Source organism: Natrix helvetica (genome assembly GCF_964273705.1).
Source record: "Natrix helvetica genome assembly, chromosome: 16".
Classification (NCBI taxonomy): Eukaryota; Metazoa; Chordata; class Lepidosauria; order Squamata; family Natricidae; genus Natrix; species Natrix helvetica.
The window spans coordinates 10,466,748-10,491,653 of NC_138563.1; the positions used below are offsets into that span (position 1 = coordinate 10,466,748).

Below are 24,906 nucleotides of genomic sequence, written 5' to 3' on the forward strand. Positions count from 1 at the left end.
GCGGACACTCTGCGCTCCCAGGCTGTCTAAATACGTGCGGAGGCACAAATTCAACCTTTGCAACCAGAAGGAAGGCGAAACAATCAACCAATATGTTGTCGCACTTCGGAAGGCTGCGGCCTACTGTGAGTTCAGAGACTTGGATGAACTCTTGCTAGACCGAATTATATGAGGTGTTCGGGACATTAGTTTACAGAGGAGGTTGCTCGCCAAACCCAACCTCACTCCTCAGATCGCCCTGGATGAAGCCAGGGCTACCAAGTCCTCGACCAAGTTGATGGAAACCCTACAGAGACAGAGCAGCCCAAAGAGCACGCGCAAGACTACAGGGGTGCATCGTGAGACTACAGAGCCAGAAGCTTCAGACAGCGATGATGACATCTATCGCATGCGCACTGACCTCAAGGAATTGGCATGGAAATTCAAATCGTATTTCCCGCCTTGCACTGGCTGTGGAGGAAACCACCAGACATTGATTTGCCCTTTCCAGGACGCCATCTGCCAGTGCTGTGAACAAAAGGGGCACATCACCAGAGTCTGCAGGAGCGAATTCCCTGCAGCACCCAGACAATCAAAGAGCCAACCTGCACGCCCAAAACTGCAGACACAAGGGGCATGGCAACTGCGACCAAAGCAGCTGGGGGCAGAACCCGAAACAACATTCCAGACCACCATTGGTCAAGCCTGCATGATGCGGCCAAAAAGCTGAAAGTCACAATCCTCTTTGAAGGGTCTCCATGCTCCATGGAGATTGACACACGGTCATCACTGACCATTATGTCCTGGCCTACGCTCAAGAAGGCTGTCCCCAACTTGAGGAGGCACAAGCTGAGGGTTCCAGACCTACGCCTGAGCTACCAAGGGAACCGAATTCCTGTTCTGAGCCAAGGCACTTTCCGAGTGCAATTCAAATCCTGTGACGGTGGTCGGCAGAGCCCTGCAGAGCCTCCTAGGCTTGGACTGGTTCAAATCCCTGGGGTGACTGGAATCAACGCCGTTCGCGATGAAAGTACTGAGGAACTCCTTAAGGAGTTTGAGGACATTTTCAGCACTGGTCTAGGTAAATATGTGGAAACTCCGATCTCTTTTAATTTGGACCCCAACATAGTCCCTTTCTCTCTCCGCCCCAAAATCGATCTTGAATTGGACAAATTAGTTGGCCAGGGAATCCTAGAGCTGGTAGCTCACGCACGCTGGGAGACCCCTATTGTGACCCCGGTTAAGCCGGATGGGTCAGTCTGTATCTGCGTGGATTATAAGTGCACAATAAACAAAGCTTTACAACAAAGCGCTTATCCTGTGCCCATTGTACAGCACTTACTACATTCGCTAGGCCCTGGAAAAGTTTTCACTAAATTGGACATGGCGCAGGCATACCAACAGTTGCCTGTAGATGGCGCTGCGGCAGAGGCCCAAACCATTGTGAGGCATAGGGATGCCTTTTAATGCACCTGGCTACAATTCGGCATTAGTATTACCCCTGGACTGTTCCAAAGCATCATGGAACGGCTTTTGCAGGGGATACCAGGTCTTGCCCTATCGTGGTTTGGTAGGTTATCAACGGTTCTCTCTGTGTGTACTCTCTCTGTGTGTACTCTCTCTGGGCTCTCTCCCTGGGTTCTCTCTCTGGGCGCCCTTGGTATTTTCGCCAGCCCCCTGGGGTGAGCCTCTGTTGGCGGTATGAGTTTGGCTGCCAAGTGGAGGCAGGGACTTCGCTCCAGCACACTTTTTCGATGTGCCCTTTTTTATCGCAACGCTGACAGGTTGTGTCCCGGAATCTGCAGGTAGACCGGGCATGGTTCCCTCCGCAGCTTGCGCAGGGCGGCAAACAGGAGTCAAATTTTCACGCCAGCTTCGTGCGGCTACTGCGCATGCGGTTGCTGTCATCGCATTCGCTGTCATCGGTTCCTTGGTCTGCGGCCTCGTGGTGGATGCGCGCCTGCTTCAGAGCGGATTGAGGCATGTTGTGCTGGTGCTGCAAGGCTCCCGTGGACTTGTCGGCTGACTCCGATGCTCTGGCCTCATCGAGTGCGATCAGCAGAGACATGTTGGATTTTGCCAGCAGGCGTCTCTGCAGATGGATGTCCTGCACTCCGCAGATCAGACGATCTAAAATTTGATCGTCCAGGTCACGGAAGTCACAGTACGTTGCTGCCTTTCACAGAGCAGCAATGTACTGGTTGATGGATTCGCCTTCTTTTTGGTTCCGCACGTTGAATTCGTAGCGGTGAACATGTCTTGAAGGCTTGGGCGCATAGTGCATTCTTAGGGTCTGTTGCAGGGCTGCCCACATTACTGCCTGGATCGGAGTTGGCTCCGATAGGACTTTGGCCGTCTCGAAGAGCTCTCGGCCGCAGTAGCCCAGGAAAAGGTTTTTCTTTCGGGAGTCTGGAACCCCCATGAGGTCGTTTGCCTCGAGGAAGCATTCCAAACTCAGCATGTAGGATTCCCAGTGTTCAGCCACTGGGTCGTATGGAGTTGGCGGGGCGTGCATGGCCATTTTGTCTTGGAGCGATTTGAGTTTGCCGCTTAAAATGGCTGCTCGATGCCGCGCCGATGCTCCGGGCTGGATTCACTTGCTGGATTGACTCGTTGCTCGTTCTTTGCCTTATCTGCCTCTTGATCCCATCCTCATCGCCAGTGTTAGATAGGGCAAAGAGAAGGCAGACTCAGGTTTAACGCAACAACAGCTCTTTATTCAACAGTCAACTATGTACAATCCAGCAACTGTTAGGTCTGACAGCTTTCCTTTTATAGGGAGCTGTCAGACCTCTCAACCAATCAGATTGAACCTCTGTTCCCGCCTAAACAGAGGACTGGAGTGGAAACCACAGTAGCCTGTGTGGATATCTAGCAAAACTGGTAGTAACTTGGCAGCTTGGGTTGCTGGAACCGGCATGGACCCAGGACTGCCACACCCCCAAACCAGTTCTCCTCCGGTGCTGCCATCTTGATTTTCGGTTCTGCACACGCGGAGAACAATTTTCACTGCAGAAATGCAATTCCCCCCCCCCTTTTCTAATGTTTGGCACATGCGCAGAGCTTTTAAGTTGCAAATGCACACACGGGCAGAGCTTTTTGGCGCTCCGAACCATCAGCAATCCCGGCAGAAACTCACCCCTGAACAGAGTGATAGCTTCAAGATCACAAGAAGTGCTAGTATCATTTTATACCGCACTGGGCGGAGCCCATGTGGAATGTGGTTGCAATGAAACGTTGAAAGACTGATTGCCGGGACTTTTCTAGGTGTGAATGCTAGGAATTCACATTAATCAAATAAAAAGGGTTGGTTTTTTTGCGGGAAAAGGAGTCTGTTTCGTGATTCTATGAAGCCTAAGTCAGAACGACCCCTGGTACAGGGTCTCCTGTTTGAGCAGGGGTTGGACTAGAAGACCTCCAAGGTCCCTTCCAGCCCTAGGGTTCTACGGTATGTGCACAGCTGGGGAAGAAAATCAAGTCGCAAAATTCTGAGAAACAGGACAATGGGAGTGACCAATATTGAGAAATGTTGACGGAAGACATCATCCATCCTCCTGTCCTCCGTCGTGCTTAAGGGAGGAAGAACAAAGGATAAATTGCCATGTTCGATCTTTGGGTTCATCTAACATCCGGACACAGTTCTTCGTCCAGTGTAGTCCACCAAAAAATCCATTTTAAATGTTCCTAAACACCCTGAACAACCTGTGAGGTTTCCGAAGAAATCAAAGATCTTTGGGGACTTCTACTTTGGGAACATGGAGTCATATTTGCCAGCACACCAGGCCTCAGCTCCCTTCCCAAACTTCTGGTTGGGCCACGGGCCATTTCAGGAAAGCCTCTGGAGCGAAAACTCCCCCCTGCATGGGGGGGCACTCATATGCAGGTGGGTGGGGCGCATTCCATTTTGGGTCTGGGGGCGCACGTACAATTTGGGCACGCCTTTAGAAAAAAGGTTAACCACCACTGCTCTAGGAGAGTGTGCATCAACTTTAGGGACTTGAAGAGGTGTAGATTTCCAGCTCCCAGGAAATCGGTAAATAGATTGGATGGGGGGGGTGGCTGTGGGATGGGGCCCGGGGGCAGGATTGTGGTGGGATTGAGGAGAAGGGTTGGGGTTAGGACTAGGGATGCTGTCTGGGGAATTCTGGGAGTTGAAGTCCACCCATTTTAAACTTGTAAATCTTGGAAAAAAACCTTTGTAGAAAGTTAGCCCCCGCCCCTCCTAGAAGAATGAGATATTTTAGGAAATATTAAAAAGACAGAATGTAATATTTCCTCTAAAAGAGAAATAGAAATCTTAAGGGAGACAGAAACTCAGAGCTTCAGCTCCCTGCCCCCAAGGAGATACCTGGTGCCCATTGAGAAGGACTGGGCCAGCCGATCTGCAAAACAAAAGACCTCCAGCTCCAGGGTGATGGGATGAAGACCCTCCGGGACATCATAGGAGTATCTAGCAGCAGAGCTCACTGCATTATACAAAATCACCTGGGGACATCATTGCATCGCCCAGCACGGTTCAACCAAACGTATCTCAGACGACAACTCCTAGCAGCCAATGGGAGTCTGATTACAGCCAATAGAATACATTTATTGCACAGGAACAGGAAGCTCAAGGGCCGAAGAGACGGTATAAATATCCCTCACTCTCCACTCCATGTGGTCAGCTGCCCAGGGCCTCAAACCATGTGGTCCTGTCCATCAACGGACCATCTTTCCAATCAGCTTCCATGTTTCCAGTCTTTTTCCATCTGAACCAGATGGATATTTCTTCCTACACCTTGTTTCAAAAACTAACTCTGAGATGCACGGAGTCCATTTTTGGCTCTTGCTGTCGAAATCTGCAGTTTGAAGCCTTTGGGGGCAGGTGTGTGTGAGCTGAGTATCTGACAAACTTTACCAAGTGGGTCAGCAGCTCTTCTTATCTAGCTGCCTCCATCCAAAGGTGAAGAGCCACACTTCCATCTGCACAGTTTTCCCTTCCGCTGTTTTTGCACCTGTGTTCGCTTTCCTCTTTCTTGTTCCTCCTTCCCTTGAGGGAGCAGGGGGGAGGAGGGGGAGGGGGAGGAGGTCTTTGGAGCTCCACAGTCTTCTCCACAACGCAAACTGCTAGCAGGGGAAGGGATTTCCACCATCTCTTTCTTCCAATGCTTAGAACATGAGAAGGTTTTAGAACAGGGATCTCCAACCTCGGCCACTTTATGACTTGTGGACTTCAACTTCCAGAATACAACTTCAACTCAGTGTGGCTGACTAAGGAACTCTGGGAGTTGAAGTGCAAAGTCATAAAGGTTGGAGACCCCTGGTTTAGAAGATGGGGAGGACCTAAGTGGCCTCCTTGGAAAGATGGCCAGTTGGGTGGAGTGAGGAGGCCCTCAGGACAGCTGAAAGAGGACTTCCCAGGCTCAGTGACGGAAGCTCAGCCTGGACGCAGACGGGTGCCTGAGCCAACACAAAAGTGCAAGAAGAGACATGCCCTCTGCAACTTCGTCTTAATCACCTTGGGATTTCTTCAGATCTTCTTGACTTCCTCCTGCGAAGAGGAAGCGAGGCCAGCCTGAAAGAGGAACTCTCTTTGTTCCTTCTGTCCCACCAGAGTCAAGAAAAACCAGAGAGAGCATGTGGCCACTTTGGATCGCAGCCCTCTTCCATCTTGCAGGTAAGTTCTCGAGTCTCAAAGATTTTGGGGTGGAGAAGAGCCACGTTTCTGTTTCCTAAACTCTGGAAGGAACAGGACAAACACGTTGGGCGAGGTTGGCAGGAGGAGAGCGTGTGAACCCTCTCGGCTTCCCTCCCCGTGGCCAAGAGGAACTTCAAGAGAGGAAGGGGCCTGGGGAAGGGGACAGCAGCAGAAGCAGAACCAAAAAAACCCCCCAAAACAGCACAGATTGTGTCAGCACAAGGACTCATTTCCAAAAACTGAGGTTAGACTTCATAAGGTGTCTAAGATACTTCTCAGAAGCCCTTCGAAAAAGAAACCATTAAAAACTGAACTAACCACTTCCCTCCAAATCTCCCCATTTGATTCAAAAGCTCTTTTATGAGCTGATTCAGTTCATAAAAGAGCTTTTTTTAAAAAAAGAAAATTGGTGAAAGGTAAAAAGGAATGTAAGAGCTGAAGTCACGTAGCAGGCGTCATTTGTGTGAAAAAGGCAGCAGTTGCATTTCCATCCCATGTTAAGTGTGGTTAGAATGAAGGTGGTTTCTGGCCTTTTGGGGGGAGGAGGGGGGCAGCTAAGCCAGGTGTGCAAATCCAGCTTGTTTGGTTGGTTTAGGGTTCAAAGGACGGAATGCTCTGAAAATGGGTCAGTTTAATAACTAAGATTGGCGAGTTATCTAGAAAGGGCCACGCATGGCTGCTTGTCCTTTCTAGAGATTCTGCAAAATTCTCCTTTCGGGCATTTTGGAGAGATGAGAGAATTGGAGAGGTCGAAAGAGCATGGAAATCCCCTGCTTCAGTTCTTTGCAATGTGTGAGAAAGCTCATTAAGAGGTAGTCCTCGGCTTACGGCTATAAAGGAGCCACTTATGCCCTGTTTTGGACTTATGATGGACATATAGACCCCCAATGGCCATATGATCACATTTTGGGTGCTTGGCAACGGCCGGCATTTATGGCCATTTATGGCAGAGTTCTGCAATAACAAAACTGTAATTTATGATGGGTTTTTTTTTAATGGCAACTGGTATTTACAAAAAAAACTCATTGGCTACAATGATCCGCTTAGTGACTGCAGTATCTTCTTAATGGTCACCTCAAAGAAAAGGCTGCTGCTATCAAGTGGGGTCACTCAATGAACAACTGCCATAATTTACGACTATATTTCCAGGCTCAATTACAGTCGTAAATCGAGGACTATCCGTGATCAGCTATAAGAATCAGAGGTTCTGTTTGCAACTGAGTTCCAAACCACTTGGAACAGGGGATTAACGCTGGGCATTCAAACTACGCAGGCACTGCCATCTCCGGAATGGTAGGGTGGCATTTTTTTCCCCACAACCCTGAAGTGGGCCTGTTTGTGTGTCACACTCCCTCTGGGTGTGGGAATTGCACCATCAGTCTGGAGGCCTCCATCCCCAGGCCCCAGCCAGGTCTGGTTGCAGAAAAGGAGTCAAATCTGGGGATAAACAGGAGTAGGAGCATCAGTATTTCTATGGGTATTTTGCCTGGCACCTGAATGGTCCTCTCCCTAATGTTAATAATTTAATTTAATTGTTTTATTCAATTGCTTTAGTTAATCCAGTATTCTATTTTATTTATTATCAATTGTGGTGCTTGGGAGAAAAATACCCTACCTTGAAGTGAAGAACATCTGGGGTGATGGAGCAGCATCTGTTAAAATTATACAACATTGAGGGCATGTGGCAAATCATGGTTTGGAACAGATGACGTGGTTTATCAGCCAGGACTGGCTGTACAATCATTAATTAAATGTTGGCTAAATAGCAGCCTGTGTTAGAATGCTTTGTTCATCTGAATGTGTGAGGTTTCAGCCGGATTGCATTTACAACTTTGGAACCTCTGAAAAACAATGGAAAATAACATTATTAACAAAATTAGAGGGGAGGTATTCTCTATTCCTTGAAGATCTTGAGATATTCATTTATTTATTTTTTATTTTTCCAGCCTTTCAAGGGGTGGAACATGATTCCAAGGAGGGCTCCAGAAGGACCCTGCAGGAATTTCAAGGCAGGAACAAGACAGTGCTGGAAAATGAGACAAGCGTCCCTTGGAGATCAACGTGGCTGGTCAGCACAACTGCTCCCCTCCTCACCGTGCAAAGCAGCACCGACTACAAAGCCAGTAAGCCTCAAAAGGAGGGGAGGGAGAGAATACAAGCCCCAGACCCCCTGTGCACTTCTTAGGAGAACCAACATTAGCCAAATAAAAGAATGACAGAATGCAGGATAACAGAGGTCTTTCTTTCCTGGGATTAAAACTGTATTAGTTCATCGGAATATAAAATACAAAGAAAAGTCTAGGGGAGGAAAAAGGGGAAGAGGAGAAAGTGTGGGATGGAAGGAGAAAAAGGAGGGAAAAAGGCATTGATTTCCGACTCTTTAGAAAATAATAACATTGCAGCCTCAAACTTGTTATTTTTACACAATACTGTAGTCTTCAGCTTACAACCACAACTGAAACAGCGGTGGGTTTCGCATTTTGTTACCACTGGTTCGCCCTGCGCCCACCCACTCGCTTCACGCCCAGCCTTCTGTGCATGCACCTGGCCTCAAAAATGTGCCTAAATAGGACAGCTCACCCGCGATTTCTACCACTGATTCAGGTGAATCAGTCTCAGCTGGCTGAATTCCACCTCTGAACTGAATTCAAAATTTATGTTGTGGGATGACAGTTGTTAAGCAAATTTTGCCTCGTTTTATGGCCTTTCTTACCACCGTTGTTAAGAGAATCCCTGCAGCTGTTAAGTTAGTAACATGGTTGCCACGTGATTCAGAATTTCCCATGGACTTTGCCTGTCAGAAGGTCGCAAAATGGGATCAGATCACTGCAGCTGTCATAAATATGGCAAATGTTGTTGGAATTGTGATCCCTTGACCCTGGGGGTATATCTGCAACGGTCGTAAGGGTGAACAAGAGTCATAAGTCACTTTTTGCAGGGGTCACTGAATGGACTGCTGCAAGTTGAGGACTTTATAGACTTAGCCATTTCTATGACCACAAAACCACTAAGCCGCAAAACCAAAATCAATGTTCCATTTTTTTCCCCCCATCACAAGCAAAGGAAAAAATACAATCGCTGAATGTTAAAAGGAAGTTTTGTTATTATTTTTTTTAAAACTTTAACTTTAACTTTAACTTTTATTTAATTTATAAACCGCACCCTCTCCCAAAAGGGACTCGGGGCGGTGTACAGTCATATTAAAAACACAATAAATATACATGAATATAAATATAAATATAAATATAGATATAGATGTAGATGTAAATGGAGGAGGTAACATCTAGCTGTACAATAGTAGTTAAAGTTCAAATTTAAAAATGCATTAAAAACTATCCCTAAAAAACTATCCCAGAGTAAAATGTTTGCCAGGAGGTATAAAATGGGACTATAAATGGGCCAGGCCAGCTAATTGGAACAGGTGGGTCTTGAGTTTCTGTCAGAAGGAGCGGAGGTCGGTAGTGGTTCTGATGTCGGGGGGAGGTCATTCCAGAGGGTTGGGCCCATCACAGAGAAGACTCTACTCCTAGGCGCCGCCCGTTGGCATTGCTTAGTGGACGGCACCCGGAGGAGTCCCTCCCTGTGAGAGCGAATTGGTTGAAGGGATGTATGAGGTAGGATGCGATCCCGCAGGTAGCTAGGTCCTGTGCCATGGAGCACAAGATGTATTAGAATGGATTGATTTTGGAAACATTTTCAAAGAAAAGTTTAGAGTTTTCAAATGGGGGCCACCCTGCCAGCCAAAACGGGGCATGGGGGGGCCACGCACAGGCCCACCCCACGCCCCATTTTGCCCTGGATGGCCTCCTGCAGCACTCTGCTGGCCAAAATGGAGTCCAAGGGGGCTGTTTTGGCATGGGGGGGGCATCCAGGCTGAAAAGGGGGCACAGGGGCCCATGCACACCCAGTTTTGGCCAACAGAAGCACCAAGGGCCAGTCCTTTGCTATTTCCAAGACGGCCAGATTTAAGCATTCCGCGGGCTGCCTCCCATGTTCGATACCCCTGTACTAACTGTCCCCCCCCCTCCTGGGCTCCTCCAGGGAGGCTGACGGCCCCAACCATCACTGTCCGTGCCGGGAACGGGACCTGCCGGGCCCTCCTACGCTGTGCCGTGCCCGGAGAGGAAGCCGACAACCTGAATTTCACCTGGTTCCAGGTCAACAGCAGCGTGGTTCTCTCCACGGCGCAAACCCTGAATATCACCCAGAAGCCTCAGCGGGGGCCCCCGGATTATGTCTGCACCATTGGCAGCCAGGCGGGTGAACGTTCCAGCGTGGTTTCACTGGAGAAGCATTGCCGGAACGCAGATTCTGGCACAAATACAGGTGACGTTAATTAATTTAATTTAATTTATTAGATTTCTAGACCGCCCCCCCTCTCCCTGAAGGGACTCGGGGCGGTGTACAGGTATAAATTTTAAAAAACCATACAAACAATAGTATACATAGCTAAAATTAGTATTAAATAGCCCCTGTACGAATTTATAAAAATTAAAAACTTAGACCATAAAACCAATCATAAAAATTTAAAAATAAAACTGAGGTGGGAAAGCTGGAATTAGGCCAGGCCGGCTAGCTGAAACAGGTGGGTTTTGAGTTTCTGACGGAAGGAGCGGAGGTCCGTAGTTAAGGCACCAGAGGGCTTCATCCAGGGGGACAGCAATGTTTGGGGATGCCCAAGGGGCACATTTGAAATTGGGAGGGCAAAGTCTGGGCAGACTCACACCATGGCACCACGCCGTAGCCGTGCCAGTCAAAAACATCCATTTAGAAGAAGACGGAGATTTATTATATCAGTATTTACAATTATGATGTTTATAAATATTTATTTATTGCTTGTATACGTCGCTCATCTCACTATCCAAAGTGAGGCTAAATGCTAAATGATCTTAGATGCTCCTTGTTCGTCCTCAAAGAATTCTGCCATCAGAAACCAACTAAAGCCTCCCCAAAGCATCTTAAGTACCGTATTTTTCGGACTATAAGAGGCACTGGAGTATAAGACGCACCATGATTTTGAAGAGGTACTTTTTTTAAAAAAAAAGTTTTTGCGCTCTGCAGGCCTCCCAAACCCTCTGCATGCCTCATTTTTTTGAAAAAAAAGGGGGGCACACAACTTTGGGAGGCTTGTAGAGTGCTCCTGGGGGCTTGGGGGGCAAAAATGAGCAAAAACGGCCCGTTTTCTGCTTGTTTGTGCCCTCCCCAGCCCCTGGGAGCACTCTGAAAGCCTCCTAAAGGCTATGCACATCCATTTTTGCAAAGAGGACAAGGTTTCAAGGGGCCACCTATGCTGTATTCAGTGTATAAGACACACCCAGATTTTCACCCCCTTTTGGGGGAGAAAAGGTGCATTCTATACTCAGAAAAATACGGTAAATCAAAAGACCCCATATCCCAAGAAATAAAAATCACCCACGACCTACAGTGAAAGGACTGTAACAGCCACTATGTGGGACAGACAGCAGAGCGCATCCTATGAGCCGTCAAAGGACACAAGGAAAACTCAATCTCCAAACACGCGAAGAGACCATAGTTTCAGTTGGGAAATTGTGCACATCTTAGGTCAAGATAGGAAATTCCTAGAACAGCAGTATCAAACTCATGGCTCAGGGGCCAGATCCAGCCCACGGGGCCACGATGGAAACAGGGAAGGACCAGCCCGCAGTGTCTCTGTCAGCGAAAACAGAGCTCGGGAGGGCGGCACACGACCCTCCCAGGCCCCGTTTTCAGCCGCGACAGCCTCCTGCAGCCGCCTGCCTGCTGGAAGAGAGCTATGGACGCCGTTGTGGCCAAAAATGGCGCTCAGGGAGGCACGTGCAGGCCACCTGAGATCCATTTTTGCTGGCAGGAGGCTACAGGATGCCGTTGCGGCTGAAAACCGAGTTTAAGAGCCCATCTTTGCTGGCAGAGTATCAGCAGCCGCCACAGGCGCTCCCAACACAAGTGATGTCAAGCTGGCCATGCCCACCCCAGCCCCTGAGGTCATAGATAATCCTGATGCGGCCCGCAATGCAATCAAGAAGCTTGCCATTCAAATAAATCAGCCATCAACAGACACATAGAGATAAAGCACATTTACACGCCAAGGCAAAAAGACAATAAAAAAGCTAAGAAGGAACCGTCAACTCAGAACACATCCTCTCCAGTAACCAACACCCAGATGAGCAGGGGTTAACACCAGACAAACAATCAAATAGAAAACAATAGCCTAATCAAGGAACTACCGACAAACACCACATCCCACCAACCCTGGCAAGGCAAACTATTGCATATAAACAGGGAGCATGCCCCACAACTGATAATGTTACCTCATTTGGTAATGAAACATCTGCAAGAAAACAGCCAAGCTCAGAGAGCCCCCAGAGACCCACCGTCTCTCTGTCTTTCTATTCCTGTTTAATTAAAATATTTGTTAACAAAAGCAGGAAATGCAGAGCCCCTGGTATTTAAGGCATCGCATCTTCCTTTTCTAACTGGACGGTGGGTTATGGCAAGGGATGCTTGCAATCCTGGGGGCCCATCACACGGGAGAGAGGAAAGGAAGAAAATTCATTTGGTGAGACTCACCCTGAAAATATCCAGAAAACATATAACCGCAGGGGGTAGAGTGGAATGTCAAGAGTTTGAGCACACACAAGAAGTCAAACTTGTAGATAACACAGAATATTTAACAAAGATTAATGCTACAGTTAAGACAACCAGTTGTAGAGTTTGCGTTAATGTTGATGATACATTACTGTATTTTCCGGACTATAAGATGCACCGGAGTATAAGATGCACCATGATTTTGAATAGGTAATTTTTTTAAAAAAGTTTTTGCACTCTGCATGCCTCGTTTTTTGCAAAAAAGGGGGGACATGCGGAGCTTTGGGGGGCTTGTAGAGTGCTCCTGGGGGCTGAGGGGGGGGGAATGAGCAAAAACGTCCCTTTTTTCGCTCATTTCTGCCCTCCCCAGCTCCCAGGAGCATTTTGCAGGCCTCCCAAACCCTCTGCACGTCCATTTTGGTGAAGAGGGGGGGTTCAGGAGGCCAAAAATGCTGTATTCAGTGTATAAGACACACCCAGATTTTCACCCTCTTTTTTGGGGGGGGGAAGGTGCGTCATATACTCTGAAAAATACAGTAATTTTAATTTCCAGATGTAGAGTTTGGGTTAATGTTGTTGGTACAATTGCTTGTCAATCCTATCATAGAATTGGAGGGGATTTAAATGTCTCTAGACTGAGGTGTCAAACTCGATTTCATCGAGGGTTGTGTTTGACCTTGGGGGGGCGGGATGGGCATGGCCAAGGTGGGCGTGGTTCAATGTCACTTGTGTCGGGGGGGCACCTGTGGAGGCCCGAGTGCTCAGCCAGTAAAAACGGGCTCCCGAGCTCCGTTTTCAGCTACGACGGCCTCCTGCAACCCTCTGCCAGCAAAAACTGAGCTCAAGAGAGCCCCCTGCGGTGTCTCTGCCAGATTTCGCTAGCACAGGCCCCGTGGGCCAGTCCTTTGCTGCTTCCAGGGAGGCCCCATGGGCCAGACCTGAACACCCTGCGGGCAGGATCCGGCCCCCGGGCCTTGAGTTTGACACCCCTGTTCTAGTCCAACATACATTGATGGTTTTCACCTCGTTTGGGTAATGAAACTTCTGCAGGAAACAGCCAAGTTCAGAGAGCACCAAAGGCCCCACAGTCCTCCTCCTCCTCTTCCTCGTCCTCCTCATCATCTCCCCACCACCACCTGCCTCACCCTGTCCACAAATCCCACCTCCTTTTGGCACTGATGCTGTTACCTACTTGGGTAATGAAACTTCTGCAAGAAAACAACCAAGTTCAGAAAGCACCAAGGGCCCTTCACTTCAACCGTGAGCTACAAAGTGTTCTTCTCTATCAGTCCAACTTCTGCCTAATGCAGAACTGACAAGGACTTTGTGACCGGTGACCATTCAGCCTTGGTGAAAAATCTCACCCCTTCCAGTGGCAGCTTGTTCCTCTGGCTTTTGTACTCTCGGGATGTTGTGAAGACAACGGCCAGGGTGTTGCAGAGGGCCACCAAGGATGAACCTCAAGAGCATCCTTGCCTACTGTGGGAGCGACTCTCTATTCTAGGCAGGCATCTGGGTTAGACTAGATGCTCTCCAAAGACCGTCCAACCTATTATTCTATGATGAAATGCACCATGCCAGAGTTACATATTTTGGGGTGGCAACTCCTCCCATTGGGTGCACCGATTGGGGATGATGAGAGTTAAATCCTTACTCTGGGTTTCCTCAAACTGGTGCCCACCATTTGAGTTGGGGTTGCTAGCCTGGTGGGTCGTTTTTTTTTGGGGGGGGGGCAGTTGACTTCATAAAAATGCTTAAACCACTCTGCAATTTTGCTAGAAAAAAAACAGGGTTTGGGGAAGGATCTAATTGACTTTCCTTTCATTATGTGTTCCTACAGATCCTCCAATCACCAGCAAATATCACTCAGCATCGTTTTATGCTAAATATATCGCCCCACTTGTGATCGTTCTTGTGATCTTGCTGGTCCTCTTCTTAATGTACAGACGAAAAAGAGGAAGAGGTGAGACGTCACTGTCTCTTTTTTTTTTAGCAGGAATGCTTGTTTGCAAAACGGTTTGTTAAAACACAGGAAGAGGGGTCATAGGAGTTGGGGGTGTCTAGTCTAATGAAAAAAAGGACTAGGGGTGCCATGAGAGCAACCTTCCAGTATTTGAGGGGATGCCACAAAGAAGGGGGGGGGGGTCACACTATTCTCCAAAGCACCAGAAGGCAAGACAAGAAGGATGGAAACTAATCAAGGAGTGAAGCAACCTTAGAACTAAGGAGAAATTCCCTGAGAAATTAAAACTGAAGCCAGTGGGACAACTTGCCTCCAGAAGTCTGAAACGGTATAGGGTTTCCTGCCTAGGCAGGGGGTTGGACTAGAAGGCCTCCAAGGTCCCTTCCAACTCTACTATTGTATTGTATTGTATTGTAAGTTGTGGGAGCTCCATCACTGCAGGCTTTTAAGAAAAGACTGGACAGTCACTTGCCTGAGATTGGTATAGGGCAGGGGTGTCCAAACTTGGGAACTTTAAGACTTGTGGACTTCAACTCCCAGAATTCCCCAGCCAGCCGGCTGGGGAATTCTGGGAATTGAAGTCCACAAGTCTTAAAGTTCCCAAGTTTGGACACCCCTGGTATAGGGTGTTGTGCTCGAGCAGAGGGTTGGACTAGAAGACCTCAAAAGACCCTTCCAATTCTGTTATTATGTTATGGCTATTTTGATGGCAGGCAATCGTGCAAACTCCTTCAGTGCGGAGGGGTCTTTGGGCCAGAAATTTAGAACAAGGTATGCCCGACAATCATCATCATCATCATCTTTTCACGACCCTATAATCTCTTGCGGGGTGCAGTCCGGGCCACTGAATGGAGCTGAGAATTTACTGGCCGGATGCCCTTCCCTGTCGCCAATGCGGAGTTTTGTTCAGCCGATATATTCTTATTGTGCCCAGAGAGAGAAATATCTGCCTCTACCTAGGGTCAAACTCACAGCCTCCTGATTGTGAGGGGAGAGCTCCACCGCTAGGCCACCCCACCACTCAAGGTATGCCCGGACAATGCCAGGACAAAAATTACCTGCAACTGCTCACCTTTCCCAAATTTGAGGCAGGTTGCCTTAGAGGAAAGGATGCTCTCGGGCCACAGATGTCCTTGGTCAAGGAAAGCCCCCTCAATAGCAAGGCAAGCCCCCCTCCCCTCCCAATTAGTGCAGAAGGGTGCATGTGGATATAAGGAGAGATCCAACCTAGAATTACAAATTTCCTGACCATGAGAGCAATCAACCAGTCGAACGGCTTCCCTCCCTCCAGAGGTTGTGGGGGTCTCCATCACTGGGAGTCTTCCAGAAGAGACTGGACAGCCCTTGGTCCGAAATGGCAAAAGGTCTCCTGCTTGACCAAGGGGGCTGGACTAGAAGACCTCCAAGGTCCCTTCCAACTCTGTTATTCTGTAAGGGTCTCCTGCTTGAGCAAAGGGGGCTGGACTAGAAGACCTCCAGGGTCCCTTCCAACTCTGTTATTCTGTAAGGATCTCCTGCTTGAGCAAAGGGGGTTGGATTAGAAGACCTCCAAGATCCCTTCCAACTCTGTTTTTCTGTAAGGGTCTCCTGCTTGAGCAAGGGGGTTGGACTAGAAGACCTCCAGGGTCCCTTCTGGATTCTGTATGGCTAAGAAACGACAGGGTAGATTTGACCATCAGACTATTCAGCAAGCAGATTGTGTGAATGCAACCTCTCCAGTGTTTCCTTCCTAAACAAATTCTGGAGATTTTACAGGACTGATGAAATGCTTGAGAATGGACATTCCCAAGGCAGGTGGCCAACAGGTAATGTCTCAGTCCCTTTTATGAGCTACTTGGGGCCTCCTGCCAGATTACTACAGATAGTCCTAGTTTAGTGACTGCCCCGTACAGTGACCATCACAGTTACAACAGCGACCGGAAAAAAATAACTTTTGCCACCAGTTGTCACACGGACAACTTTTGCAGGCTGTGAAGCCAAGAAAAGCTGAAGTCAGATTGTAAGCGCAATTGTGGTTTCACTTGTCAACTGTTTCACTTAATGACGAAGTGGCTAGTCTCAGTGTGGGTGATTAAGTGAGGACTCCTTGGACTACCACTGAAGAGACAGTGGATTGGTCAAAGTTTTCTTGCAGGCAGATCAATCCTCCATGGCTTCAGGTCTCCAGGCAGGACATTGGTTGAAGTTTCACAGCCTCATATCCCAATCCAAGGTGGCAGGACGAGCCAACGAATTAACCACCAGTCCTGGCCATGGGCAAGATGATGGGCAGGGGGGGTGGGGGTGCCCCGAATAATGCCTGCAGCAGCCCAGCATGCATGCACGCAGCAGAGCCTCCAAAGAATTCATCTCTCTTTTCTTTCCCATCCATCAGAAATCCACAGCAGCATGGAGTCCATCAATGAGTCTTCAGGTACGTCATCTTCATAGCCACAGCCCTCAACAAGAGCCGTGGCTGGGCCACGTTTGCATTTCTTGGGTGCCAAGATGGGAAACTGCTCTGGGGTGCTGCAAATTAGGAGTTTGTTTGTACTTTTATGTAGCAACAATGAGGGCACCATAAATCAAGAAGTCCAGGCAGTTCAAATGAATATATAGGTTTATTGCAAGAATCTGGCCAACTAACAGTCAAAGCAAATTGGCGGCAGATAAGTCAGAGGAACTCAAGGTGGGTCAGACTTAGATCTCTTGTGAGCACGAAGGGATTTGAGATTGGGGATTTGCTTGATCCCTCCCTCCCTGGTCACCTCCGATATCAGGATTGTAAATCAGAGCATGGGAGACGCAACCTTGCTTACTTTCTACTCCCATCAGCCTGTTAGCACATGCAATGGGAGGGGGATGCTAGATGTTGTAGTTCTAATAGGTCTCTTTAGATGGAGCACCCATTCTCCATCCTGAGAATGAACAGGGCTCAATTCTCATTTCAGACTCCGACGATCAGGTGGGTCCTTCAGTGGAACAGACGGCAGAGGTCAGCTTCCTTCCTGAGGTAATCCAGTTACGCTGTATGGGGGGATGGGAGCCCTGTTTCATTTTCCAACTTTGCCTGCATTGCCCAAGAAATAGAGTCCTCAACTTACAACATGTTGCTTAACAAGCATTCTGTCAGGGTTTTGGCAGTGTGACTATTATTATGAGATAAACCCAGGAGCAAAACACAACACACAGCACACAAAGCCTTCAGACAATTAATAGTGGTTTATATACAAATATATACAGACCAGTGGTGGGTTACTAACCAGTTTGCTGCCGGTTCGCTTGTGCTTGCGCTCATGTGCAATGCTTTGCGCATGCGCAGAACTGTCTGGGCAGGTGGGCGGAGCCTCCCACCATCGCCACTACCGGTTCGGCCAAACCGGGAGCAACCCACCTCTGATACAGACATATACATTGGTAGAAAAATCCCTTACCATTCAGCTACGAACACAAGGAGAGAAATAAGATACATGACGAGAGAGAGACGCCCTCTAATGGACACCTATATATAAACACCTCTTAAAGGAGTAAATGGCTTGTGTGGACCCCACCAGAGTCTTAAAGAGGTGATACCTGTATTGCTGAATCATCCTCATTGCATCAGCTTACAGTTTACAGCTTACAACCTTATATCAGCTGGCAGCTATTAATCCTCACTACCTGTATTGCTGAATCATCCTCATGTAGCCAACCACTGGTTTTGTTAACGAGCACTGTGTTTGCTTAACGACCACTACAAAAGTTTTGAAACCAGATTGGTCCCGTGAGCAACCCATTTGGGGGCAGCCTCCATTATGGTCGTATGTTGAGGACTACTTATAAGGATGGCTCATCTTCAGTGCAGAAATGGTGAGTTGCAGGAGGGATGGGCAGGGGTCTCCCAACTGCCCACCTTTGACAGGGTGGCTGCTGCCCCCAGGAGCCAGAAGCTGCAGAGATATTAGCAGCAGCAAATTCTGTCTTCCTTTTGCCATTTTGGCAGCCTTTGGAGAGGAGAGTGGATAAAACTTTGGCTTTTGACTTCAAATTTGCACTGCTATCATTCAACTCTTTTGCTCCAAAAGGCTATCAACAGCTGTTTGAAGTTTCAGGGCTTTTCCAAAATGGCCATTTCAAAACTTGTGGACTTCAATTCCCAGAATTTCCCAGGCAGCCGGCTGCCTGGGAAATTCTGGGAATTGAAGTCCACAAGTCTTAAAGTGGGCCACGGTTGAGAAATCCCTGCGTTAGAGCTGCAGATGTGAATGTGGACAGATGAAAAGGGGTTTTGTTGTTCCTTGCAGGGCATTAAACCTCTCCCTCCGGACAACACGTCCATCGCAGAAGCAGCCGTCAGCAAGCAGGAAAAGGCCTCCGATACACCGAAGCAACTTCCAACTCAAGCGTGATTTTTGCTTCCAAATCTTGGTCACTGCCTTCTCCCCTGTGCTATAGAACGTTAAGGGTGGTGGGGTGGGGAAGGATGGCTGACTATCCCAGGTAAGAAGCCCTGGAATGCCCCACACACACAGGAGAAGGCCGCCCCTGTGTCAGTGTATTGAGAGTTCATACAGAAACATGGCAACAAGGTCAGCCAATGAAGAGACATGGCAACTGGGTCAGCCAATGAGGGCTGTTTGGAAACTGAAACCATATTCGCTGTGTGAGCAACAAGGAGACAGCAAGGAGCCTGGGCGTGGCTTAACTCAACTGCTCTGTACTAAAGCTCTGAGTCTGTGCTGAGCTCAAAACTAGCCTGTTGCTCTGAACTGAAACTGTTCTCCCTTCTGCCTGTGTTTGCTTGTATTTACTACCACGTTGGAAAACCTTCTTTTGGCCTTGTATATTTACTTCACGTGTTATATTATATATAAAGAGAAGATAAGGAAAAGTAAGGTTCTACATTTAGGCAAGAAAAACGAAATGCCCAGGTACAATAAAGGTGGTACCTTGCTCAATAGCAACCTGTTTAACTTAGCTGGCCTGGCCTAACTGTAGTTTTTGTGTCCCTCTAGCCTGTATTTTAAATTTTTGGGGGTAGATTTTTTAGGTTGTTTTAATTTTTAACTATATTGTACAGCCTATCATTTAATCGGTTTTATGGGTATTTAAAAATATTTAAGTTTTGTATATTGTTTTATTTGTGGTCTGTACACCGCCCCGAGTCCCTTTGGGGAGAAGGGGCGGTCTATAAATTCAATAAATTCAATTCAATTCCATTCAATAGCAGTAACTGTGAGAGGGGTCTTGGAGTCCTAGTGGGCAACCATTGAAATATGAGCCACCGTGGGCAGCAGCTGCCAAAAAAGCCAACACAGTTCTAGGCTGCATCAACAGAGGGATAGAATCAAGATCACGGGAAGTGTTAATACCACTTTATAAGGCCTTGGTAAGGCCACACTTGGAATACTGCATTCAGTTCTGGTCGCCACGATGTAGAAAAGATGTGGAGACTCTAGAAAGAGTGCAGAGAAGAGCAACAAAGATGATTAGGGGACTGGAGGCTAAAACATACGAAGAACGGTTGCAGGAACTGGGTAGGTCTAGTTTAATGAAAAGAAGGACCAGGGGAGACATGATAGCAGTCTTCCAATATCTCAGGGGTTGCAACAAAGGAGAGTCAAGCTATTCTCCAAGGCACCTGAGGGTAGAACAAGAAGCAATGAGTGGAAACTAATTAAGGAGAGAAGCAACTTAGAATTGAAGAGAAATTTCCTGGCAGTGAGAAAAAGAAATTGTGTGTTGTCCCAATTGTAATTGGAGCCCTTGGAGAAATACCTAAAGGGCTACCTCATTATTTGGAAATTCTAAATTTATTGGACTTGAACATTCTGATTCTACCAAAAAAACACCCTACTTGGGACAGCTTATATCCTCCGACGTTACCTTAACAGTTCCTAGGTCCTTGGTTAGGACTCGAGCTGTTGAGCTATCAACCAGCCCCAAAGGCTGTGAATCTCACCAAAGATTAACCACATCATAATCCAAAGCATACAGTTTATTGATACTACTCTACCAGTAGACGCCAGAGTCGAAGAAAAAAGAACTGGAAAATAATCACGAAATATTATGCGATTATGGATGAAGCATGTCACAGTGATACCCATGGTCCTCGGGGCACTTGGCACCATATTATTATTATTATTATTATTATTATTATTATTAATAGCTTATTAGCTTATTAGCTTGCAAGGTGCATCTGATCAACCGTGAGACTAGGGAGGCCAATAACCTCGTCCAGTCTCCATGCATGAGTCACATCATCTGCTGAAACCATGACTTCCCCATGACATGTCATTTTGCACATTTTTGACACACGAAGCCCAAGCGAAGACGTTTCTTGAATGAGAAGTGAAACATCTTTAAAGCCTTAGTAAGACCACACCTAGAGTACTGATCTAGTTTTGGTCACCACACTGTAAAAAAAACATTGAGGCACTAGAAATAGTGCAGAGAAGAGGAACCAGGAGGATTCAGAGGCTAAAACCTACGATGAAGAGTTGCAGGAACTGGGCCTGGCTAGTCTAGGGAAGAGAAGGACCAGGGGAGACAAGAGAGCATCTTCCAATATTTGAGGGGCTGCCACAGAGAGGAGGAAAGGGGTCAAACTATTCTCCAAGGCATCTTTGAAGGCCACACAAGGAAGAATGGATGATAACTAACCAAGGAGAGATTCAACCTGGAAATAAGGAGGGATTTCCTGACAGGGAGAACAATCCACCCATGGAACAGAAGTTGCCTTTGGAAGTCGTGGGAGCTTCATCCCTGGAAGCTTTCAAGAAGAGATTCAACTGCCATCTGTCAGAAATGGTGTTGGGTCTCCTGCTTGGGTATGGGGGGGGAGGTTGGATTAGATGACCTACAAGGTCCCTTCCAACTCTGTTAATCTGTAAAATCTATAAACAATTGAGGGAACCAGCCAGGAATATCTAGCATGACAAAGAGAAGGACTAGGAGTGACATAATACTCCCAATATTTGAGGGGCTATCACAAAGAGGAGGGGGTCAACGTATTCTCCAAAGCACCTGAAGGCAGAACAAGAAGCCATGGATGGAAAATTATCAAAGAGAGATCCAATTTTAGAACTAGAATTTCCTAATTGGTGCAAATTAATCAATGGATCTGCTTGCCTTCAGAGGTTGTGGGTGCTCCATTACTGGTTTTCAGGAAGAAATTGGGCGGCCCTTTGTCCAAAATCGCCTTGAGCAGGGGGCTGGACTAGAAGACCTTCAAGGTCCCTTCTAACCCTATTATTCTATACTGCATGTTCCAAGTTGGACGCAACATATTATAATGTTTCTGCTCTTTGAGTGGGAGGTCAAGTAAGTTGCTATTAAGGTCTCTGAGGTCTTGTTCCACTCCACTTTGATGTCAAACATTTGTGTGAAACAGTGAGTAATAATCACCCACCAATTATGGGTGAGGTTTCATCAGTCTGTAGGTGATATCCAGTCATCTACGCCTATCCTGGTTTGAATGGAAGTCACAGTGAAAACCCTAAAGATTGCCAAGGGTCTGGATGAGTCAGACTCAAGCAAGAGAGCAGCTACAAAATGAAATGAATAATCTTGAAATAGGGAAAGAAGCAAAATGGAGAATGTAGGTTTGCAACTATTATGACATGAACTATAATATTTCAACCATTACAAAGTGGGGAGGAAGAAATAGGTTTCCCCCACCTAACCTCTGGCTTCCAGAAACTTATGGAGTTTCCTTCCTTATGGAGAAAAGGGTGCCATCTCTTCTTCTTTCTCTGGAGAAGCCAAATGGGAAAAATACCTCTTGTGAATTAATTGCATTCACCACCGAAAGTCCAGGCAAGGAGTTAACTGTGGCAGCAGGCCTAATCATTTCCTTGCGATCATTGCCAGGCCGTGAGCTCCCAGCCAAAAAGCTGCAGATTAAGTTCTTGCAAGGCAGTCTTTCCTGCACAAAACACAAGGAGCAAAATCTCCAGAAATACGAACTGTTGTCTCCTACGACCACCACTCCCCTTTCCTTCCATTTATTCCCCAGCCAGGGAGGGGCCGTTCAGCGTCCACGTGTGCTTTGCTTCCAGAGTTGACGCCTTGTCCTCCGTTGTTCACCTCTCCTAACTGTTCTGAGCATATGTGCATCTGGAACAGGCCCCAGCTGTTCTTCCTCCTCACTCATCTCAGCCTCCAAAGGCAGCTGCCACTCCAGTGGCTGGGAAATGTCGGATGGCCCTGGCTCTAGCTGTGTGTCCGATGCAGAGCATCCATCGGAGCCTTCCCCAGACTCCAGAAGTAGCCCAAGTTCTTCCCCACCCTCCTCATTGTCCGAGTCTGCAGCCAGCTCCACTGGAAGGCTACAACACAAACATCAAAACATGCGTTGTACCTCGTGATGTGTCTTGTCCTGTATTCCTACACTTGTGACACCCGTCTTTCAGGGGCTAAATGCAGCTTAGTCAGCCTACTGTGGAAACCCCACCGGGGGTGGGGGGGAACAACTCCTGAACTGCGTTGGTTCCCTTGATTAGGAACAGAGGAGATCTGAGTAGGAAGTGCCAGGAAAATTTCCACTGGTGGAGGAAGAGATGGATCAAAGGGGCAGGAGGGAAATGAAGCCCGCCTGGGATCCATGGCTGAGACACCTGAGGAGGGGGCACCCACATTGTATTTAGATACTTGTCAACCTCTTCCTGTGCTCTGTGATAGCTTCCTTGCCGACATTTCATTACCCAACTATGTAACATCACCAGCCTCCACTGCTCCACTGTTGGCATCCATGTTGACAAATTTCAGTGGTTAAGCTTCAGGTAGCCCCGATTGTGTTACCTAGTTGGATAACAGAATGTCTGCAATGAAACAACTAAGCTCAAAAAGTACCAATGACCCTAGAGTTGTCCTCCTCCTCTGCATCCTCCTCCTCCTCCTCTGCAGATCCCATTTCCTTCTGGCATTGATGATGTTACCTAGTTGGGTCCTGAAATGTCTGCAGGAAAGCCACCAGAGTGCCTCAAGGACCCACAGTTCACCCTTGAGCTACAGATATTCTCTATGGTTCCAAGCTTAGCATCAGTTTGTTATATCATCTGGAGTAACGTTTGACCTATTGATTTATTATTTCCTCCAGTGTTAAAACTTAGGAGTTGGCCAAACAGAAGTACCAGTAGCTGTTGTTGTTGTTGTTTCTTGTTCCTTTCATAACCAATGATCCATCTACTTATCCTGTCATGAATCCCTCATTGTAAATAAAGAAACACCAGGAGTTAAAGCTGGTTTAGATTCCATGTTGTTTGAATTGTGTGAATCCTTCAGTTTAACCTCCTCTTGAGCGGATAGTAAGCCGTTAAGTCTTCGCCCTCAAGGCTTAATTTACACTTGGTGTAAATGTACACTTATGGGATTATGAGAGACTTTCACATCTCTCAACGGAGTTAACAGTGAACTGCAAATCCAGTTCACGTCTAATTCAAGGGTTACTTTTACGAACGGAAGAGCAATTACGACGGTCCTTTGTCTTTCACAATCTTTATGGCTCAAATCTGCAAGAGGGAAGATGGTGACATGCAATCTTGGATATTCCCTTCCAGGCGTATCTTCAGACAAGGAACCCCCATTCATACCTCTGAACCTGTCTTTCCCAGGAAGGAATCTTTTTCCCAAAATTCCAAGATAAAATCTCTGAGATGTGGAAAGAGCTCTTCCATCCCATCCCATCTTCCTGTCTGCCTTCTTCTGTCCCATCTTCCTGCCTGCCTTCTGGAATCAGCCTGGATTGCACAGAAGACATTTTGACTTCCAGAGAGATTCCAGTTCTTCCTGTGAAGCTTTTCTCACAACTTTAAAAATATAGTTCAGGGATATTCCCCACCCCCTTGTTCTTTAAGAGAGAGAGAGATTGTGAGGCTAGCATTGTGGTGCAACAGCATCCTGTTTCCAAAATTCCTCTCTCCTGGGCAGTCAACAACCCAAAAATTCTGCAGAGGCAAAACTCAAGAAGGAAATTATGAAACAACTTTCTCCACCTAATAATGTGGGTTATGCTAGAAGTTCCTGGAGAGAAGTAGAACAGGGCACTTTGTGTATACCATTCAGTTCAAATCTAACACCATATGTACACTTTCAACTTTTTGATGGGTTTCTTAAAGATGTTTTGCTCTTTTAACTTCCAAGTCTTTTTTAAAAAAATGAATGAGCCATTGAGTCAATACTAGTTGCAAGTCCTTTAATATAATCTGTGGTTCCACGGAGGAAGTTCATTTATAGATAAGGAGCAGTTGTTTGGCCCAATCTTTCATGCTTATTCAAGTTTTTTGAATATCTTTAACTCTTCTGTGACTGCCACTAACTCAACCGTCCTAACAGCATCCTGTCAAAGAGCAAAAACTTTTCCACCGTTCCAGAAGGTCTCCAGATGTTGCAGAGTAGTCCGCCTGTACCTGATCTTTCTTCACTGAAGGACGGAAGTCAAAAATCCCAAACGCTCTTCTTGATTGTGAGAAGAAGTGGGTGTTTAACTTTACGTTACATTTATTTTACACTACGGTAGATAGTTAAATATAGGGACGCGGCAGCTCAGGGGCTAAGACGCTGAGCTTCTCTATCAGAAAGGTCAGCAGGTCGGCGGTTCGAATCCCCAGCGCCGCGTAACACAGGGAGCTTCCATGACTTGTCCCAGCTTCTCCCAACTGAGCAGTTCGAAAGCAGGTAAAAAATGCAAGTAGAAAAATAGGAACCACCTTTGGTGGAAAGGTAACAGCATTCTGTACACCTT

General features: G+C 47.2%; 1 protein-coding gene across 1 annotated transcript; it reads left to right on the forward strand.

The window, feature by feature from the left end:
• Window positions 1-5,481: 5,481 nt before the first annotated feature.
• On the forward strand, window positions 5,482-19,381 carry LOC309400096 (uncharacterized protein). The gene is made up of 7 exons (XM_081968416.1): window positions 5,482-5,635; window positions 7,603-7,779; window positions 9,698-9,982; window positions 14,082-14,204; window positions 16,579-16,617; window positions 17,135-17,196; window positions 18,467-19,381. Exons 1-7 carry the CDS (start codon window positions 5,596-5,598, stop codon window positions 18,569-18,571), a joined length of 831 nt encoding a protein of 276 aa, XP_081824542.1. The 5' UTR covers window positions 5,482-5,595; the 3' UTR covers window positions 18,572-19,381.
• The last annotated feature ends 5,525 nt before the right edge of the window (window positions 19,382-24,906 follow it).